Raw genomic sequence first — 17,099 nt, 5'->3', positions numbered from 1 at the left:
ACACATAGAGACAGGAAGGGACCAGCGAGAGGCACCCTGTGCAGGGGAAGAGGTGAGGGGGGGCCTTTGTGACAGAGGAGTTCCTAATTCAGAATTTCTAGGGTTTTTTTTTTTTTTTTGCGATACGCGGGCCTCTCACTGTTGTGGCCTCTCCCGTTGTGGAGCACAGGCTCCGGACGTGCAGGCTCAGCGGCCATGGCTCACGGGCCCAGCCGCTCCGCGGCATGTGGGATCTTCCCAGACCGGGGCACGAACCCGTGTCCCCTGCATCAGCAGGCGGACTCTCAACCACCGCGCCACCAGGGAAGCCTGGGTTCTTTTTTTTTAAAAAAGATTTTGATAATCTTTGATCTCTATTCAGGTTCCTGTTCCTCTGTGCTACATTAAAAATACACACAAATAAAAATAAAAATATACTTGCTTTATTTACCAATTTTCTAAAAGGCAAAAAATCATAAAAAGACACAAGCAGTCCAACAAACATATTGCACTGGGTGAAGAAAGTCTGGTTTGCACATAAACAAACCACTTGTCCGGCAAGGCTTAACACGTCGTTACACAGACTCTGAGAGCTTATTTACATATCTTTTTAGGAATATATTAAAAAGAAGGCTCAGTTTAAAATCGAGAAGAAGTTTTTTATAACACCCGTGTAAGCACACATACTAACGAAAATGTAAGACCCGATGCGTGGCACCGTGTAAACAATTTCACAAAATGCTCCTGCTGTCAACTTCTCAGCACACGTCAAAGCTACGCAGCAGTTAACAATCAATGAATATACATAAATGCTAAGATAATGCTGCCAGTAAACATTGCTAACAGGAGGGAACGTGTTGGCAGTCTTGCGTTTAGGGAAAGTCAATGCAACTTTCGCTCCCATCTAATCCCTTAATGATCTGCCTTTAGTGGCAGGAAGCAGTTTGTAGCATCTAGTCTCCACAAAAATGCATAGACTACACCTTGTCTTGGGTATCTGCAGCTGATGTTGCTTTGTAAATTAAAAAAAATAAAAAATTAAACTTTCTGTGTTCGAGTTTATGAAAAATAGGATTGATATTCAGGCATAAAGTGGTTTGACTATGAAAACCAACTGGATTACAAGGAGACGTCACCTGTTCTAGTAGCTGCTTCTCCAGCAAAGAACAGGGGAAGCTGCCCCCTTTTAACTTTCTACAGACGCGATGCAATTGTAAGTCAGTTGTGTCATCACTGGCAGCTTCTCATTCACCCTAGGGACCGATGTAACATTTTTGCAGACAATCTTTGGGATAGACGATGCAGTATGAGGTTTTGCAAAAAGTTGGGCCGTCTGGTCTCACTTTTCCCCGAGTGTCCCATTCACCTGAAAGTGCTAGTGGACATCACCACAGAGACCGGAAATGGCACCAATGAGGTCAGGTTCATGGAAAGAATTAGGGGCCGGTGTCCCAGCCCAGGTGTGGTGAGAGCGGTTAGATCACGGCGCCCTGGAAAACACAGACGCAGCCACCAGCTAAGTCAGGAGAAAGCACTGGCTCAGCTGGGCCAGAGCTGATGTCTCGGAAGTGCCGATCAAAGAATAAATACGGGTGGGCCCCAAGTGTGGCGATCGAAGCCTGGTTTGCAGAGGGAAGTCACAGTAAGGGGATGACCGACAACGTGCTTTTATCTACATATTGGCTCTCCCGGTCTGAAAAGGATACGAGAATTATGTCAAAATATACACAAGGGTCTGCGTATTTCTGAGGATGTATATTTCTACGATGGAGTTGGTCACACAAACCACTAGGCATCTTTAGTCCAGAGCGAGCATTTCAACTTCGTTCACCCCAAACTTAAGCTACGTCAGGTGAAATGTTTGCTGCTACCACACTTGAAGCTGAAGCTGCTGGTCTGCCATTTAATGCAAAACATGTTGAAAGAAGATTAGCGGAGGCTGTGATCTCCACTTGGTATGTTTTAAAAACATCTAGTCTGACTAAATAATTTAGATAAAAAGCAGCCCCCCAGAGAGGACATAATTTGATCTGATCCAAACACACTCTGGGGAAGCTCCGAAAGGCCGGCCCCTCAGTGCGGAGTCACCTGTGGCATCCTAGCTGTGGGTCACAGCCCGGTGCGATACCCCGGGACCGCCCACGGGGAGCCAGCAGACACTGGTGCTCTGGCTGAGAACACTCAGCCGCTTCCCCGACACAAGGAGGGAAGCAGTCCTTCTCAAGTTAAACAATGATGAAAATCTCCTCCCCTGTCCCCGAAAACTCCATATTTATATTTTAAATACAAAAAGCTATTTCTTCCCAAACTTCTCCTACCCGCCACGGTTTTAAATCACCCCTTCGGAAAACGATGGGTTTTTTCTAGAACAAAAAAAGTCATGTAAGTATATCCGTCCATTTCATTAGAAACACAGGTGAAGACCCTCCCCCTCCTCAGAGCACCACCTAATGTATGCCACCGGCTGTCCCGCTGCGGGGGGTTACGTCTGCCCTTCGTTTCTGTGACTCAGGGAGGGTCCGTTTTCCTCTTCTGTGGTGTCGGTTGTTCCGCTGAGTCCCAGAGTAGGGGTAGCTTCCTCATACCGCATGCAAACGTTGTCTTTTCCCTTGTTTTCACAGCAAACGCATTCCTTAAAAGAAAAAATGCAAATCAGTAACAAAAATGAGATCTTTGGTACGAAAAAGTAGTTCAAGCTGAGAGAGGTGCAGGTGATCAGGTGTCAGCAGTGAGGCTGCTGGAGGGTGAGCAGGTGCCACTGGGCGTGGGACCCCTGCCTGCTCTCCAAGGAGCCAGAGCTCTTCCCAAGAGGTCCCTGCTCCCAGCTCCCCAGGCCCCTCCCTTGTCTGCGAGGTGGCTGTACATAGCGAGGGGACAGCATCAACCAGAGGCTCTAGTGCCAGCTCCTCCTCTTTCTGCCTGTGGGCCCTGGAGTTGCTACCGACCTTCTCTAACCTCAGTTTTCTAATCTGTAGAATGGGACAGCAACAACGTACTGTCTCATTTGTTCATTTCCCATCTGTTAAGCACCTGTCGTGTTCCAGGCACGTTCTAAGCACTGGGAGTCAGCAGTGAACAAAGAGGAAAATCTGTGTCCCAGCGGAGGTGATCTCCTAGTAGCCGAATGAGAAATGCTCCACAGTGTATTAAAAGATGGGAAATGCGGGGCTGACACGGAATGAGGCATGTGAGGACGTCTGTAATTTTACTGACATTCCACTGAGAGAGTGACTGTAGTGGTTTTAAAATACGCCCACAAATTCTTTGACACCCCTTCCTCAGAAGCTGGAGGCCTGGACTCGGTGACCTGCCACTAACAAAGAGGAGGTGATGCAGGTGACACGTGGGTCGTAACAGGCACTGCAGCCCCTCGGTTCTCTCTGGGGAGGCCGGAATCGTGTCATGAGGACACACAAGCAGCCCGATGGACAGATCCACACGGCAAGGAACTGAGGCCTCCTGCCAACAGCCAGCACCAATGTGCAGGCACGTGAGGGAGCCTCCTTGGAAGGGGATCTTCCGGTCACCATCCTGTCTTCAGATGGCACGAGCCCCGACCAATATCTCACCTTTGCCCTCAGGAGAGACCCTGAGCCAGAACCACCCAGCTAAGTTGTTCTTAAATTCCCAACCCAAAGAAACAGTGGGAGATGATAAATGATTATTATTTTAAGCTCCTAAGCTTTGGGGTTATTTGCTAGGTAGTATTAGATAAATAACACAGCAGCATGTGAAAAAAAGACTTGAAGGAAGCTGGAGTGAGCCATGTGTCTGTCTGAGGAAAGAGGAGTCCAAGCAGAGGGAAGGGCAGGTGCAAAGGCCCTGAGGCAGAAGCCTGCTCAATGATTTCAGGGAACAACTGGAGAGGAGGGAGTGAGGGGAGATGGGAGCTGTGGGGAGGGGGTGTCATATTTTAACAGCTTTGCAGCAATTTATTCTGATTGAGAAGGGGCACCGCTGGAAGGGCTCAGAGCTGAGGGGTGACGTGATCTCACTGTAGGGGACAAGGGGGAACAGAGTGCAGCGGGGGGGATACTGTGACAATCAGGTGAAGCAGCACTGTGGCGTGGACCAGGGTGGTGATGCTGGAGGTGATGGGAAGGGGCTGGTTTCCAGCCACCTTGAAGGTCAAGCCAGTAGGACCTGCTAGTGGACTGGATGGGGCACGACAGAAAGAGAGTCCAGAGGGCTGTGGACCGAGCAAGAGGGGTGATGGAGTCACCCTTGAGTGGGTGGGAAGACAGTGGGTGGGCTGGCTCTCTCTGAGCATAACCAGGACAGCAGATGAAGTTCGACAGAGGTGGATGCTAGGGAGTCTCGGCACGGAGACACTGCTTTCGGTCAGGAGGAGAGAGCTGACAGCGCCAGAGGGAGTGTAGACAGAAGAGGAAGGTGCAAACCCTGAGCCTGGGCGCATCCACACTGATGGGTACAAGAGCGAGGGGCCAAGGGGCCGGGGCCAAGGGAGGGGTGCTCTCAGAGGAGGGGCCGGCCGTCGCTGAATGCCGCGAGTGGGTCGGTTAGGGTGAGGACGGAGACGTCAGTGGATTCAGCTGCTGGACCTGGAGGCCTTGACGAGAGCAGCCTCCCGGGCAGTGCTGGTATGGGGGTGCTCTGAGGGGAGCGGGGGAGAGGAGCTGGGGTACAGTGACACCTCTGGGACCCTCGGGAAGGAACAGAGACAGGAGGGGCAGGCTGGTGAGAGTGGGAGGGAGGGTGGGGACCTGCTGTCTCCCTGTTACTTAATGGTCTACGTGGATGTTGAGGGTTTATGACAGAGGAAGTGTGTGTGTGGGTGTTTTCACTGGAAACAGAATTGAAAGAAAAAAAATTCAAATTTCAGCATGTGATTGAGACTAGATATTTAGGAGACCTTTTTGGAAACAGTGTTGAAAAGCCATTGGAAGAAAGTTCTTTGAAGGAAACCTGACAGTGTGGTGGTATTTTTTTTTAATGAACTTTTTTTTTTTTTTTTTTGCAGCACACGGGCCTCTCACTGTTGCGGCCTCTCCCGTTGCGGAGCACAGGCTCCGGACGCGCAGGCTCAGCGGCCATGGCTCACGGGCCCAGCCGCTCCGCGGCATGTGGGATCTTCCCAGACCGGGGCACGAAGCCGCGTCCCCTGCATCGGCAGGCGGACTCTCAACCACCGGGCCACCAGGGAAGCCCTTTAATGAACTTTTAATCTTAGAAGTTTTAAATGTACAGAACAGTTGCAAAGACAGCACAGAGCTTTCTCATCACAGTGCCTTTTAACGCAAAGTCAGAAAACCCGCTCCAGAGCTCACCGCCACGTCGAAGGCCGCGGGCAGGCCACCCGACCGCATCCACGGGTGGACGTCCTGCAGCTCCTGCCTCTGCCTGTCTGTGAACCTGGGCTGGAGCCTCTGCAGCACCTTCAGCTTCTCCCTGTCCTCCTGCAGGACCGTTTCTAAATTCCTTCATGAAATATTTAGAAATAGGAAAGCTTTAGAACGTCTCAAGGGCTTTGTTTTTTAAAGAATATACTCGTTTTCTACCAACACTTCCAGTGTTAATCATGTAATTTTAGATGATTTTGTTTAAATTTCCTTTCCATTTAAAATAAATTACCCTACTTAAGGTAACGTCATCTCCCTAGTAGATAGTCTGCAGTTTTTCTATGAAGATGATACACCGAGTTCTGATTTGCATTTCACTTTAGCGCAGCCATGGGAGCCGGGTATCTGCAGACACCTGGTTCTGTGCCCGGGAGGTTCTCACCAGCGAGGTGGTAGGTAGACAAGCCCTCCCCTGCCACCTGCCGACACTGGCCTGCCCCGCAGCAGTCCTGGAGACAGAGCCCTGGGCTCCCCTGGCCCAGAGGCCTGGCTGTTCTGAGCCTCAGGGTTAATCTGTCCTTCCTCCCCCCCATGTCCCTCCACCGAGGGGGCACTGCACAGGGGCATGGACCCTGATAGGTTCCAGGTTCCTTGGAGTGGTCAGAGCTGAGGCACAGACCCAGGTCCCTACAGAGCAGCCAGCAGCCTTGGGCTGGTCACCCACCTTGACTCTTGGTTTCTGCATCTCTAAGACAGACACACAGACACACACACACAACACACACAACACACACACACATCACTGACCACATAGGGTTGCTGGCAACAGAGCAAAAGAGACGACGTTGGCACGAATGCTTTGTAAACGTCTTGTGACGCCGTGGCGGGTCCCCAGAGCCCGTCATCCCGGAGGCCTGCAGCAGGTCACTCTGCGGGCTCTGTGTGGCCAGCGGCACCATCTAGAGGAGCCCTGCTTCTCTCTGTGCACTCAGCTCAATCTGAGATAAGGCTCCCGAGGGAAGGCCTCTGGCCTTGTGGCTCTGGGGAAACCGCACCCAGCCCTTCACTGTCCCGAGCCGCCGGCGAACGGTTACCGCGAAGGCATCTGGTATGCCATCAGGACGCTGTCGTCCGTGTCGGCCCCGAGCAGCCAGACGGGGTCCTGGAGGACGTCCTTGAGGCGCTCACTCTCCACCATGTCCACCTTCACTTTTGCTCTGTGGTTATTCTTTGAGGAGTCGACGCTTCCAAAATACTTGCTGGTGTGACTTGTGTTGCTGCTGCCTTTAAAAACACAAAGCATGGCAGGTCAAAACCTTGACTACTGCGCTGACCTTGCACGTTGTGCTCGTGTAAAGGAATGGCAGCATTACAGAGCTGAAGGGTTTTATTTGGTAACTGGTGCCTGGGTTGGTGGACCTTCCCTTCTCTTTCCAATTCTCGAGTTGTCTGGGTAATTTAAAAACAGGATATCAGCTGGTACCATGGAGGTGATTCTCTCCTGGGGAGGCCCCGAGGAGTCCAGGTGGGGCTATATCTTAGAAGCCGTGCTCTTCTCTCCCAGGCTCACTACCTCCGGACTAAGCCAGGCCACAGAGAAGCCGCCCCTGTGAGCGGCAGGCGGCTGTCCCGGAGCGCCTCCCGGCAGGCCTCCCACAGGGAGAGGGGCCCGCTCACTTCAGGGAAGCGGGGGTCTTACAGTCTGGGGAGAGTGTGTGCTCTTCCCGTGGGGCGGTTCCAGATCACACCTGAACGATCCCGGTCGGTCCACACGCTAGCTTCTCACCAGGGGATCTAACTCAGGAAGGCGAGCCGCTGCCAGCCCTCCCGGCACACCCGGGGAGCCCCAGGGACAGTCCAAGCAGGGCCAGCTGGGGTGGGGGGCCTGCAGTGCCGCTGAGGTCGAGAGTGACGGGCAACAGAGGGAAGTGGGGCGGGCCGGGGCTGCCGTCCGCGCGGGTGGAGCGGGTAGGAGGAACCCAGCTGCCTGTCTGAACGGCCGAGGGCCCCGAGGAGCTGCTCGGGGTGCAGCTGGATGCCTGCATGTCGGGGTCCTGCCCAAGTCAGCCTGCGGCTTTGGGGTGACTGGCTCCCTGGGGGCCGGAGAGTCAAGGACACCCAGGTGTATCACGTGAGAATCTTCCAAACACACCTGCCACCTCCCACCCCGCCCCGACTCCCAGGTGCTCCCAGCACCACCTACATACCGGCCCCACTTGCAGATGCATCGCAGCCCAGCGAGCCGGAGCCCAGGGAGTAGGAGGTGACGGAGGCCCCGCTCCCGGACGGGGCTGAGCCCATGGCCGAGCAGAGGTCCTCGCGCAGCAGGAGGTGCAGCAGGCCGCTGGGCGTGCACAGGGCGTCGCTGCTCTGGCCGTCCTTGGGCTTGTCGCACTTTGGGAACAGGGAGGAGACACCAAGTCAGGTGTCTGGTCTGCACCAGACTCTCAGGGACACAGCGGGTGCGCCCTCCTTGGACCGCTGGCCCTTCCTCCACGTGCCACATGCGCAGACCCCGTGCTTACTGGGACCACAGCGGGACTCTTGGTAGTGGGATAGATGCCATCTAATTAAATTTAGTTTGGGGAGAGTCCCACTAAAGACGGCAGCTCTTGGATCCCTGCGGGGGAAGCCTCAGGCTTGCTCCTCCGCCAAGGCGGGCAAGTGTCTCCTGCAGCACCCCAAAGCTGCTCCTCGCAGAGGCAGGGCTCTGGCTTCCCGGCTCCCGCGCCCCCAGAGTGGGGACGGGCTTGGACATGAGGGGGGCTTGGCCTGGGAGCGCCCCAACCCTCCAATCCTTGGAACCCAGACTGTAGGCCCGGGAGTCAGGAGGGCAGCAGCCGTGCTGGGACAGCCACCCTGTTCCCACTTGCTCTCCCAGGAGCACGGGCAGGGGAGCCCCGCGCAGCTCCTTCCTCGGAGGGCCCACGGATCACACTGCCTCAGCGGATGCGACCACACACCGAAGCTCTCAGGACACAGAAGCATTAACTGGAAATCAAACTACAATTTCATTAACCGAGTACGACTACACGCCAACGTCCCTCAAGACGTGGGAGGATGCACACCCACGGCACTGGCTTCCAGCTCCCTCCTGGCCCTGCTCCTTCACCGTGAGCCCCTCTGCTGCCAGCTGCCCTCCAAGGCGCCTCCGTTCTGACCTGTCACCTGACTGCGCTTTATCCCCGAAGCATTCACTGAAACCCTGGAGGCCCGTGACGACGAGTCACGAAATCACCTGTGGCTGTTTGGCGCCTGCATCCGCCAGCAGACGACCGATCTCCCTTTTCCCCTTCAGATCCCAAGACAATAAAAACTGGTCTGCTCTGATAGGGTCTTTTACCCGGAAAGTGTTATTTCCTAGCACACGTGTTTATGTCGGAATTGAAATGGTCTGGTAGTAACCTCAGTGCAGGGACCACCTGAGGTGAGGATGTCCGTGACCCGCCCGAGGCGGCCGCGTTCGCCACCTGCCTTCGTTAGACAAAGGGCATCAGGAGATCCTTACGGTTGGCGGTGCCTCGGGCCGCCGGTCCCAGGATGAGCCAGGCTGGCAGTCGGGCCCCGCTCGCACGGTCTCTGTGGGCACCGTGGGCCCTGCGGCCGCACAGCCGCCCTCGGGGGCCTCCTCCAGCTGCAGCAGGCTGAGCTGCAGGGGCGAGCTCCCGCGGGACTGGAAGAGCGGTGGTGAGGTCCTGCCTGCAGACCCCGCGGCCGAGGGCAGGGCGGCCTGGGCGGCCACATGCAACACGGGCAGCCCGCTCTCTGCCAGGGCACACGTGTGCAGGTGTTTGGGGGATGAGGTCCGACCAGGGAACTCGGGCTGCAAGGCAGGAATCACCTCGGACGGCAAGTTCCGCTGGCCGGGGAAGAAAGCTGGGGGCAGGCTCGGGGTCACCGGGGAGAAGGAGCAGCTGGGTAAGACCAAGGCCACGACCGGGGGCAAGGGGCCGGCAGACGGTGGGGGCTGGACTGTGAACTCGTGCTGGGTGTCCACGGGCAGCGCGAGGCCGGCGTGGGGAGTTCTGGGTGCCGCTGCCACAGTCCCTGGAGCTGGCACTATCCCTGGGGCTGGAAACATGGGCAGGGAGTAAGCGGGCACCGGGGTGGGGAAGGGCATCGCGGGGCAGCTGGACTGGGATGTGTCCGACGGTGACCAGGCGGTGGCATTCAGGCCCACCAGTGGCAGCCGCTGGGGCGGGGGCCCCCCGGACCCAGGGCTCCCCGAGGAGTCTCAAGGCTTGACCCGTTTGGACTTAAGTTTTCTGTTCTTCCCCGTTTTTTTCCAAGATGAATCTATTCCAGAGGTATTTCTGAGTCCGGGAGCAGCTAAAATAATGGGAAAACAAGAGTTAAAACGTAAAAATTATGTTATGTTTCCTGTTACGTCAATTTTCAGAGATTTGTAGGACCTCAGAAACCTGAAGGCGCCTCCCAGTTCAACAGTGAGTCCCACTCTCCCCATCGCCAGCCTGGGGATCACGGGGCCACCACCCGGTCTTCCCGGATCCTCAGGAAAGTGAGAAAAATCAGGGCAAAACGTTAGGTTTTCATAAAACTAGATTCAATCCATTTAAAGGACCACCCTTTGTTGCGAGATCACATTCCTTGCTTTCTTCTCATATTAAAATGCCGTTTCTTTCATGCAGTAATAGTGATAAGTGGCGTCAAGAAGGTTTTATTTGTCCAGAACAGTAAGAAAGCTGGAAGTCGATGCTATTCCCCAAGGGCGGTTTGTGACACCTTAGAGGCAGAACCGCTGGTCTCGTCTAACCTTATCTGTCAGTGTTACGAGCTTCATTGCTGCTGTTCCTAAAAAGAGATGTTTCCTGCTTAGAAAGCTTGTGATTCCAGCCCAGGGAAGTCAAAGGGCCGCTCGCCCTTGGAACCAAGGTCTTCCTCTCTGACGGTGAGTGCTGCTGAGAGGGCCTTTCTCAGGAGACTGGAGGGGCTCCACCCAGTCACATAAGGGACCCTGGGCATGTCCCCCCCCCACCTCCCCTGGGCACCGGCCGGCGCTGGGAGTACTGTGGGCTCGGGGGTCATGCCGAGCTGGGGGGGGAGGGTGGGGCGGGCAATGGAACGGGTCCCAGGAACCTCAGCTTCTCCTCTCCTGTCACAGAGGGTAACTCTGGGCTCCTGCAGCAGGTGTGTGAGGACATCCCCTGGCGGCCGTGCCACACGATAAAGGCAAATGGGCCAGCCCAAAGCAGACTGCTAAGCGGGTGGAGGTTTTGCCATTCAGCCTCTCTGCCTGGTGTTCTTCCTACAGGAAATCTGCCCCCTACTGGGACCCGGAGCTACGGCACTGGGCTCCTGGGATGCCACACCAGGGTCTGGGAGGGGCTGCTGTGGACAGCTGTGCAGTCTGTGCACTGCACAAAATGCGTGGCCAAGGGGGCAAGAGGGGGCTGGAATTCTACGGTGGTGTGGACACCGTTTCCTGATTTCCACAGAGGTTCCCAATGTGCTGGCAGTAACCCTGGGTCTGGGGATAAACTCCTTAAGGAGTGTGTCAGCCTCTCACTTCTGGGACATCTGTTTCGGTGTGTCTGCCCAGAGACCAGGGGGAGTTGGGTCCTCATGGTGTGTGTCCCCTGGGCTCACTAGCTCTCAGCTCTGATCCCTGTGTCACGGCCTGGGAGCCCAGGGAAGAGGCGGCATCTCTCATCAGCTTGGCCTTGTCAGGGGGGCCTGGGAAGGTGGCTGGGGGTTGGGAGCCAGGCTCCTGGACCAGAAAAGGGGCAGGGAAGCTCGTCTGTTCCACTTCATCCCTTGCCCGTTGACCACCTGATGGCTCTCAGCCTAAAGGGCAGCTTCACGCACCCCTGGGCTCTGTCGGGCTTGGAGTCGGCAGCCTGGCCCTGAGGCCGATCCGCCAGGAGCGTACGTGCTCTGGGGAGGAGGGCGCCATTCCCTCCTACGGTGTCGTCCGGGGCTAACCTCCTCCCTCAGGGGCTTGACACCGAACGCCCCGTCAGTGCCATCTCCTTCTCTGGGCAGTGCATTAGCCCAGCTGGTCCTCTGAGGGTCCTGTCTGGGTGGGAAGGTGGGGTAGGGTCTCTTGCCCCTCAAAGTCACCCAGGCAAGAAATGTCTGGCATGGCAGCACTGCAACTGCCCGCCCTGCATTCCACAGGGGGCTGGGCTGGGACTGTCACCACTATTTACAGCACTGCTCCCTTGGGAACACAAAGTGACATCCTTGAGAACATCACTGGTCAAGTTCCAACAGCTTCTTACAAACCCACGTGTCCCAAACTGGGGACGTTTCGCCTTCTGAAAGCAGCGCTAGATTCAGTAATGTTAAGAATAAAGTTAAAAAATACATCCACTTTTAGCTCAGGTATTACCACTTACCTCTTTCACTCGACTGCCCCTTGCATCTGTCTTGTGAGTAGTAATGGCAGCGAGACTGGAAGACACTGAGCTTTCTTATTTCTCTGAACTTTAGCAGGAAACTCTGCTCCTCCCTCTGGGTGTGGGCGGCCAGCACTTCCTTGGTGAGGCCCAGCTTCCGGAAGGGCCCCTGCTCGTGGCCGAGGCCGCAGGGCAGCACGGAGCCCACCAGGCAGTCCAGAGACCCGGGCCCACTGGCAGCATCTCCCACCGTCTCTGTAACAGAAGACGCACAGCTCTCATCTGCAAGGGCCCTTCTATTTTAAAACGGCTGAAAAAATGCACACTGCACCTATGAAGAACAGAAATCATTCGCACAGAAGATTCCTTCACGATGCCCACAGCATGGGGATAAGATTCCTTCACGATGCCCACAACATGATGTATTTGTTTAGCTTTCTGAGAAAGTTAATGACAAAAGGGGTAGGAAGCCCCATTACCCAGGGGCTCCGGTATCAGTCCTCTAAACTGGGGCACCTCGGGGGGTTTTCAGCCTCTGACGCTGCAGACACTCCAGGCTGTCTTGTGCTTTCAGAGCAAGAGGCTAGGCTGGCGCACAGCCTCATCCTGGCTCAGGATCACGGGCTTGACAGTGTGGCCAGTGGAACTGCGGGTGCAGACAGGATGGGGCGGGTGGGACCACAGACCGTCCTGGAAGGGGTTGGACATTGACTCTCTGATGTGTACTTCTGCCCTCATCACGCCCCCCTTCCAAGCAAAGAACGAATTCAGGATTCGTTTTACTCGTGGTATCTGAAGAACAGCTCAGTGTGGCACCCTTGGTTGTCCTGCTATTACGACCCGCACTGGCTCCTGTCCTCACATGGGGAGGGCACGGCTTGTAATCCCATCCAAGGAAGCGGGATGCTGGGCGGGGGCTCGTCCCCAGGCTTCTCTCGGCACCAACGAAGGGGGAGTCCTGGGACCCCTGCTTGGTCCTGGGAGGCCCCTCCGTATCGACACCTGAGCAGACACCTGTCACAGGTGGAGCCAGAGCGCAGCGGGGGCAGGACAGGCGTGGCCACCCCCGCCCGGCATTGCACGGATTTCCTGCACCCCTGTTACTGGGCTGTGTAGCTACCTCCACACTTGGGTAAACCTAAAGAGAATCTGAGGACGGCAGTCGAAGCTTCTCATCTCTATTGTTCAAGTCCGATTCCTCCTGACATCGCCCAAGGAGCAGTAAGCGTTCCTGACATCGCCCAAGGAGCAGTGCGCGTACCGAGCTCAGGCTGCGGCTTCTTGTCGCCCACGTGGACAATGGTGCTGCTGTAGCTGCACTGGCTGGTGAGGGACGCCACGCTCTGTGCCTTGCTGGGCAGCGTCAGCGAGGTCAAGTGCGTGCTCACGTCCGTGTGGCTGTTCACCCTGAAGGGTGACGCGGTCTCTTTATAAGGGAAAATGGAAGCAAGACACAAAAATGTGATAAAAACGAACTGTGGGGATACGCCGCGTGGAGGCCTAGGTGGTGCCCAGTACCGGGGGCGGGGGCGGGGGCAGCTGCGAGTCTGCACACGTCCTGGCAGGTGACACTGTGTCCTCAGGTGTTTATTCACGGGGGATGGCGGAGAGGAGGAGATTCTGAAATGGGAACGCCGCCGCCCTGACCTCCTGAGTCCTTTGGGAGGAGGGAGGCGGCAGGCGGCAGGTGACCGCAGTGCCCTGGGTCAGGGCCTCTGCCGTGGGCCTGCGGGGAGGGCCGCCCGGCAGTCAGGAGCCCGTCTGCTGAGTGCAGGCAGGCAGGTGGCGCTCCCTCCCTGCGGGCTGGGCCAGACTCCACCAGGGCACGGCTGTCCGGTCGCCTCCGTCTACAATGGGAGACCCTACTTCTGATCCTGGTGGCGGCCGCCAGCAACGCCCTCATGTTTGAAGGGCCTGAGGTCTCATCTGACTCGTGGGGTCACTGACCCTCAGAGGCCAGGCCTCCTCTGAGACGCCCAAGAATGACAGCCCGAGAAGCCCTGGCCTCCAGCAGCCCCACAGGATCCTGCCCTCAAAGTCCAGGACCACCTTTATCTCCAGCTCATAAGTTCTGAGCTACTCTGGTCATGTAAAAAATAGCCTATACCCTAATACCGTGTCCCTGAAGCCGCTCAGAATCCACCTGGAAAAAGGGGCTCCAGGACCTCAAATGACGCCTGATCCCACCAGAGAGGGTCTAAGTTATCCCGCAGTTAACAGCTCAAACGAACCAGGTACCTGCGGCATGTGGCCCGGGGCCGGCGGTGGCCTCGCGCTTGTCACTGGCCTTCCGCGTGGGGAGGTGTGCCGGGAACTCACACTTCCTCTTCAGGGTGGTGGCCTTGCTGCAGCTCTCCAGGTACCTGTGGGCGGGTGATAAAGGGCTTCATGTAACAGAGAGCCCCACAGCGTGAGCAGCTGGGCGGGGAGGGAGGCCAGAGGGCCGCACCTGACGACACTGTCCAGGCAGCTGATCTGCTGGTAGGAGCCCGCGAGCGGGCTCTTGAAGGCCAGCTCCTCAGGAAGGCCGGCCTCGGGCAGGCTGGCCCTGGAGCGGTCCTCTTCCGTGGCTGCGAGAGCTTTCATCTGAGCCGGGGAACTGCTCTGCATTTCTGGAGGAACGACAACATTGTTTTTTCAGTTAATCCTTGTTTTCCCCGGAGTACACTCTATACTTACAAAGCACTTTAATTCTACCTAAAGATAAGGCTGGGGCCTCAGAATACGCTTCATGGACGCAGAGACCCGGAGACAGCCTGCTATGCATGCAGCACTGCTACGCCATCTGCAGGGGGGCCTGGGGGGCGCTCTCTCTGCGGCACTCGGTCCGGCCTGTCCCCAGGGTCAGGGACTCAGCAGTGGGAAAGGTCAGTTCTTCACTTGAACTCCTGAAACTTTCAGGGCCAATAAGATCACAGGCGCCTTATGGTCAGTCGACGCTCCCTGCCTTGGGGAGGGTCGGTCTTTTCAAACATGACTTGGCGGGAATAACAATTGTAACCATAATTGCCGGCAGTACAGCTTTCCGTCTCCTCGCCTCACCACGCTGAAGTCTCACTAAGGAAATGCTGGATCATTTGTTACCTGCAGCAGACTCGCTCTTTTGTTCTCCAGATTCATCCGGACAAGGGCTTTTGCTTTTGACCTTCTTACCATTTTTACAAATCTCCTGGAAGAAAAACACATCATTCACCCTGGGAGACCCCGCAGCCTTTGCCCCACCCTGGAAAGAGCAAAGCAGGATTAATCCCAGCAACAGCAGCAAGTTCTGAATGAGACCCGAGAGGCAGAACTAGAGACAGCAGAGTTTACGATTCGGAAGAATAGGAAGTAAAGGGAACGGCAGGTTACACTTTCTTCTTTCTAACCCTAACCCTACAGTTAACTCCTCACTTTTGCTTGATTGGCCTGTTAAATAATTTTCACCTGAACCTCTAGCCAGCCTGTGGCTGCCTCCACCCTTTCGAAGTTACACAACAAGTCCCAGGTGAGCCAAGTTCAGAGCAGCCAGGAGCAGGTGAGGTCGGAAAGGCTCGGCCCCGGCGAGGGCCGTTTCTAAAGTGCTCAGACATGTGAGTCACAGATGACAGACAGAGGGAGACAGAGGGGGACAGAGGGGCACGTACGGCTCTCCTCCGGCAGGGGTCCTCCTGGCCGGTGCATTCGCTGGAGGAGGTCTGGCTCAGGAGGTGTTCGTGGGACCCGCTGCTGCCCAGGCTCCCGTAGCCGCTGGAGCTGCTGTGTGGGACAGGCTGGGGAGACAGCAACAGAAGGACTCTGGACGGGCCGGGGCGCGCCCGCCTTCTCTCAGAGGCGCCGCAACCTGCCCGGGGGCCCTCGGCGGGGGCCAGGTGGGGCCGGGCTTGGACCCAGGGTCAGGCTGCAGTGGGCTCTCAGGCTCCACCCGCGGGGCTGGTCCTGGATCCCAATCCCCAGGAGACTCCACCAACAGGGAGTCCATGGTCACGGGGCTTGGAAACAAAACAAGGTGCCTGACGGTTCCCACAGCCCCCGGAACCGAGAGGCAGGAGGCCACTCCTCGTGGGGCCAACGTGCTTGCAGAAATCTGTCTTCAGTGCTGTGTCCCCAGGGACAGGGAGGGGCGTCCTCAGTTCCCCCTGGGGCCAGCGCGACGTCCCGTGTTGCAGGGATGCCCCCCCTTCCACCCACGGGGGTCACGTGTGGGCTGGCGCCTGGGACGTGGGGACTGGGCTGGGGTGCGCCCTTCAGCCACTTGCCCAGAGCTGTGGTTCAGACACAGATGCCCTGAATGTGCGAGGCGGGGGCAGCCCCCACGCGGGCAAGGCCCACGCGGGTGGGACAGAGACCACCATCATGCGCAGCAGGGCGCAGGGCAGAGCTGGAAGGAGAAGAAGGGCCTGAGAACGGGGGGGTGGGGGACCCCCAGGCCGCAGGGCAGCTCTGGGCTGCCTGCGGGGGCAGGAGGGAGGGCGTGCAGGCAGCACACCCACCTGCAGCAGCAGCCGGTGGATCTGCTCCGTGAGCTCCTGGGTGCCGGGCTGCAGGGCCTTCTCCTCCACGTGCGTCTGAGCCGAGAACACGTCCTCATTCAAAGGCCCCCTGCGTGGTTTTCATTTGTCTCTGTGAGTCGGGGCCCCGCCCTCCTCTCTGCAGACCCCCGGCCCGCCACCTGCCTCCCCCCACTCACTGCTCTGCCTGAACGAGGCTGGGGCCCCCCAGGGGTCAGGGGGCAGGTCAGCACAAGCACATGGTGGGAGGTGACCGGGGTCCTGGTCTCCCAGCCCCCCGGGCACTGGGGGCACTCACACCCTGACTCTGTGTCTCCCGATGACGAAGGAGATCTGCCTGCTCCACGGGTTGATGAAGCTGGACCAGCTGGTGTCCAGCGTGACGTACTCCCCGTTCCGGGCACGGAACCGGATGGGGGAATAGTCGAAAGGCTGCCCGCCGGACTGCACGACTAGGAGAGCGAAAACAGAGTTCAGGGAGCGAAGAGATTCAACCGGTGTTCGCGGTACAAGAAAAGACAGGTGGAGATGCACTTGATTCTGGAATCATCTGAACACTTAGGAGGTGCCAATACCTCTTCAAAGCCACCACTTCCAATCTCCCATCTTGCTTTAAATTGCGACTGGGGACTGTTTGCGGCAGTGTCCTCACATGTTTTAGGACACACTTCCCTTCGAGCCTCGCAGGTCTGCTGCCAGTGGGACGCTCAGTGTCACTGTGTCGGTGAGGCCTGGGCTTGCTGGGGACATGTGTCGTCCAGCCCCTGGCCTGGGCAGACCACCCCCCAACCCCCCACCGCAGCTGACCCTGTCTCTCCTCCTCCCGCCTGCTGGCGAAGCCAATGGTAAAAGATGAGTGGCCGAGGACTCGGGCCGAGGGCGACTCTCAACCAACCGACAGCGCCGGGACTCAGGCCGGGGGCGGGGCACCCCTTGCCCGCAGCCCACTGGACCCCTCCCGGTGGGTGCTG

At 57.1% G+C, this 17,099-nt stretch overlaps 1 protein-coding gene across 1 annotated transcript in view; it reads right to left on the bottom strand.

The window, feature by feature from the left end:
• Nucleotides 1-400: 400 nt before the first annotated feature.
• Nucleotides 401-17,099, bottom strand: part of PER2 (period circadian regulator 2) — a 40,386-nt gene continuing 23,687 nt past the window's right edge. Inside the window, 13 exon segments of the mRNA XM_027116948.1 lie at nt 401-2,611; nt 5,268-5,418; nt 6,374-6,563; nt 7,487-7,673; nt 8,788-9,608; nt 11,639-11,893; nt 12,900-13,064; nt 13,877-14,001; nt 14,088-14,250; nt 14,723-14,807; nt 15,265-15,390; nt 16,111-16,219; nt 16,427-16,580. Of these exon segments, the coding sequence (XP_026972749.1) occupies nt 2,462-2,611; nt 5,268-5,418; nt 6,374-6,563; nt 7,487-7,673; nt 8,788-9,608; nt 11,639-11,893; nt 12,900-13,064; nt 13,877-14,001; nt 14,088-14,250; nt 14,723-14,807; nt 15,265-15,390; nt 16,111-16,219; nt 16,427-16,580 (2,681 nt within the window). The 3' untranslated portion in view covers nt 401-2,461.

This window comes from Aethalodelphis obliquidens, unplaced genomic scaffold (assembly GCF_003676395.1).
Source record: "Aethalodelphis obliquidens isolate GAN/ISIS:26980383/991018 unplaced genomic scaffold, ASM367639v1 scaffold2, whole genome shotgun sequence".
NCBI classification, from domain to species: Eukaryota; Metazoa; Chordata; class Mammalia; order Artiodactyla; family Delphinidae; genus Aethalodelphis; species Aethalodelphis obliquidens.
This window is presented reverse-complemented; position numbering and strand designations above follow the sequence as displayed.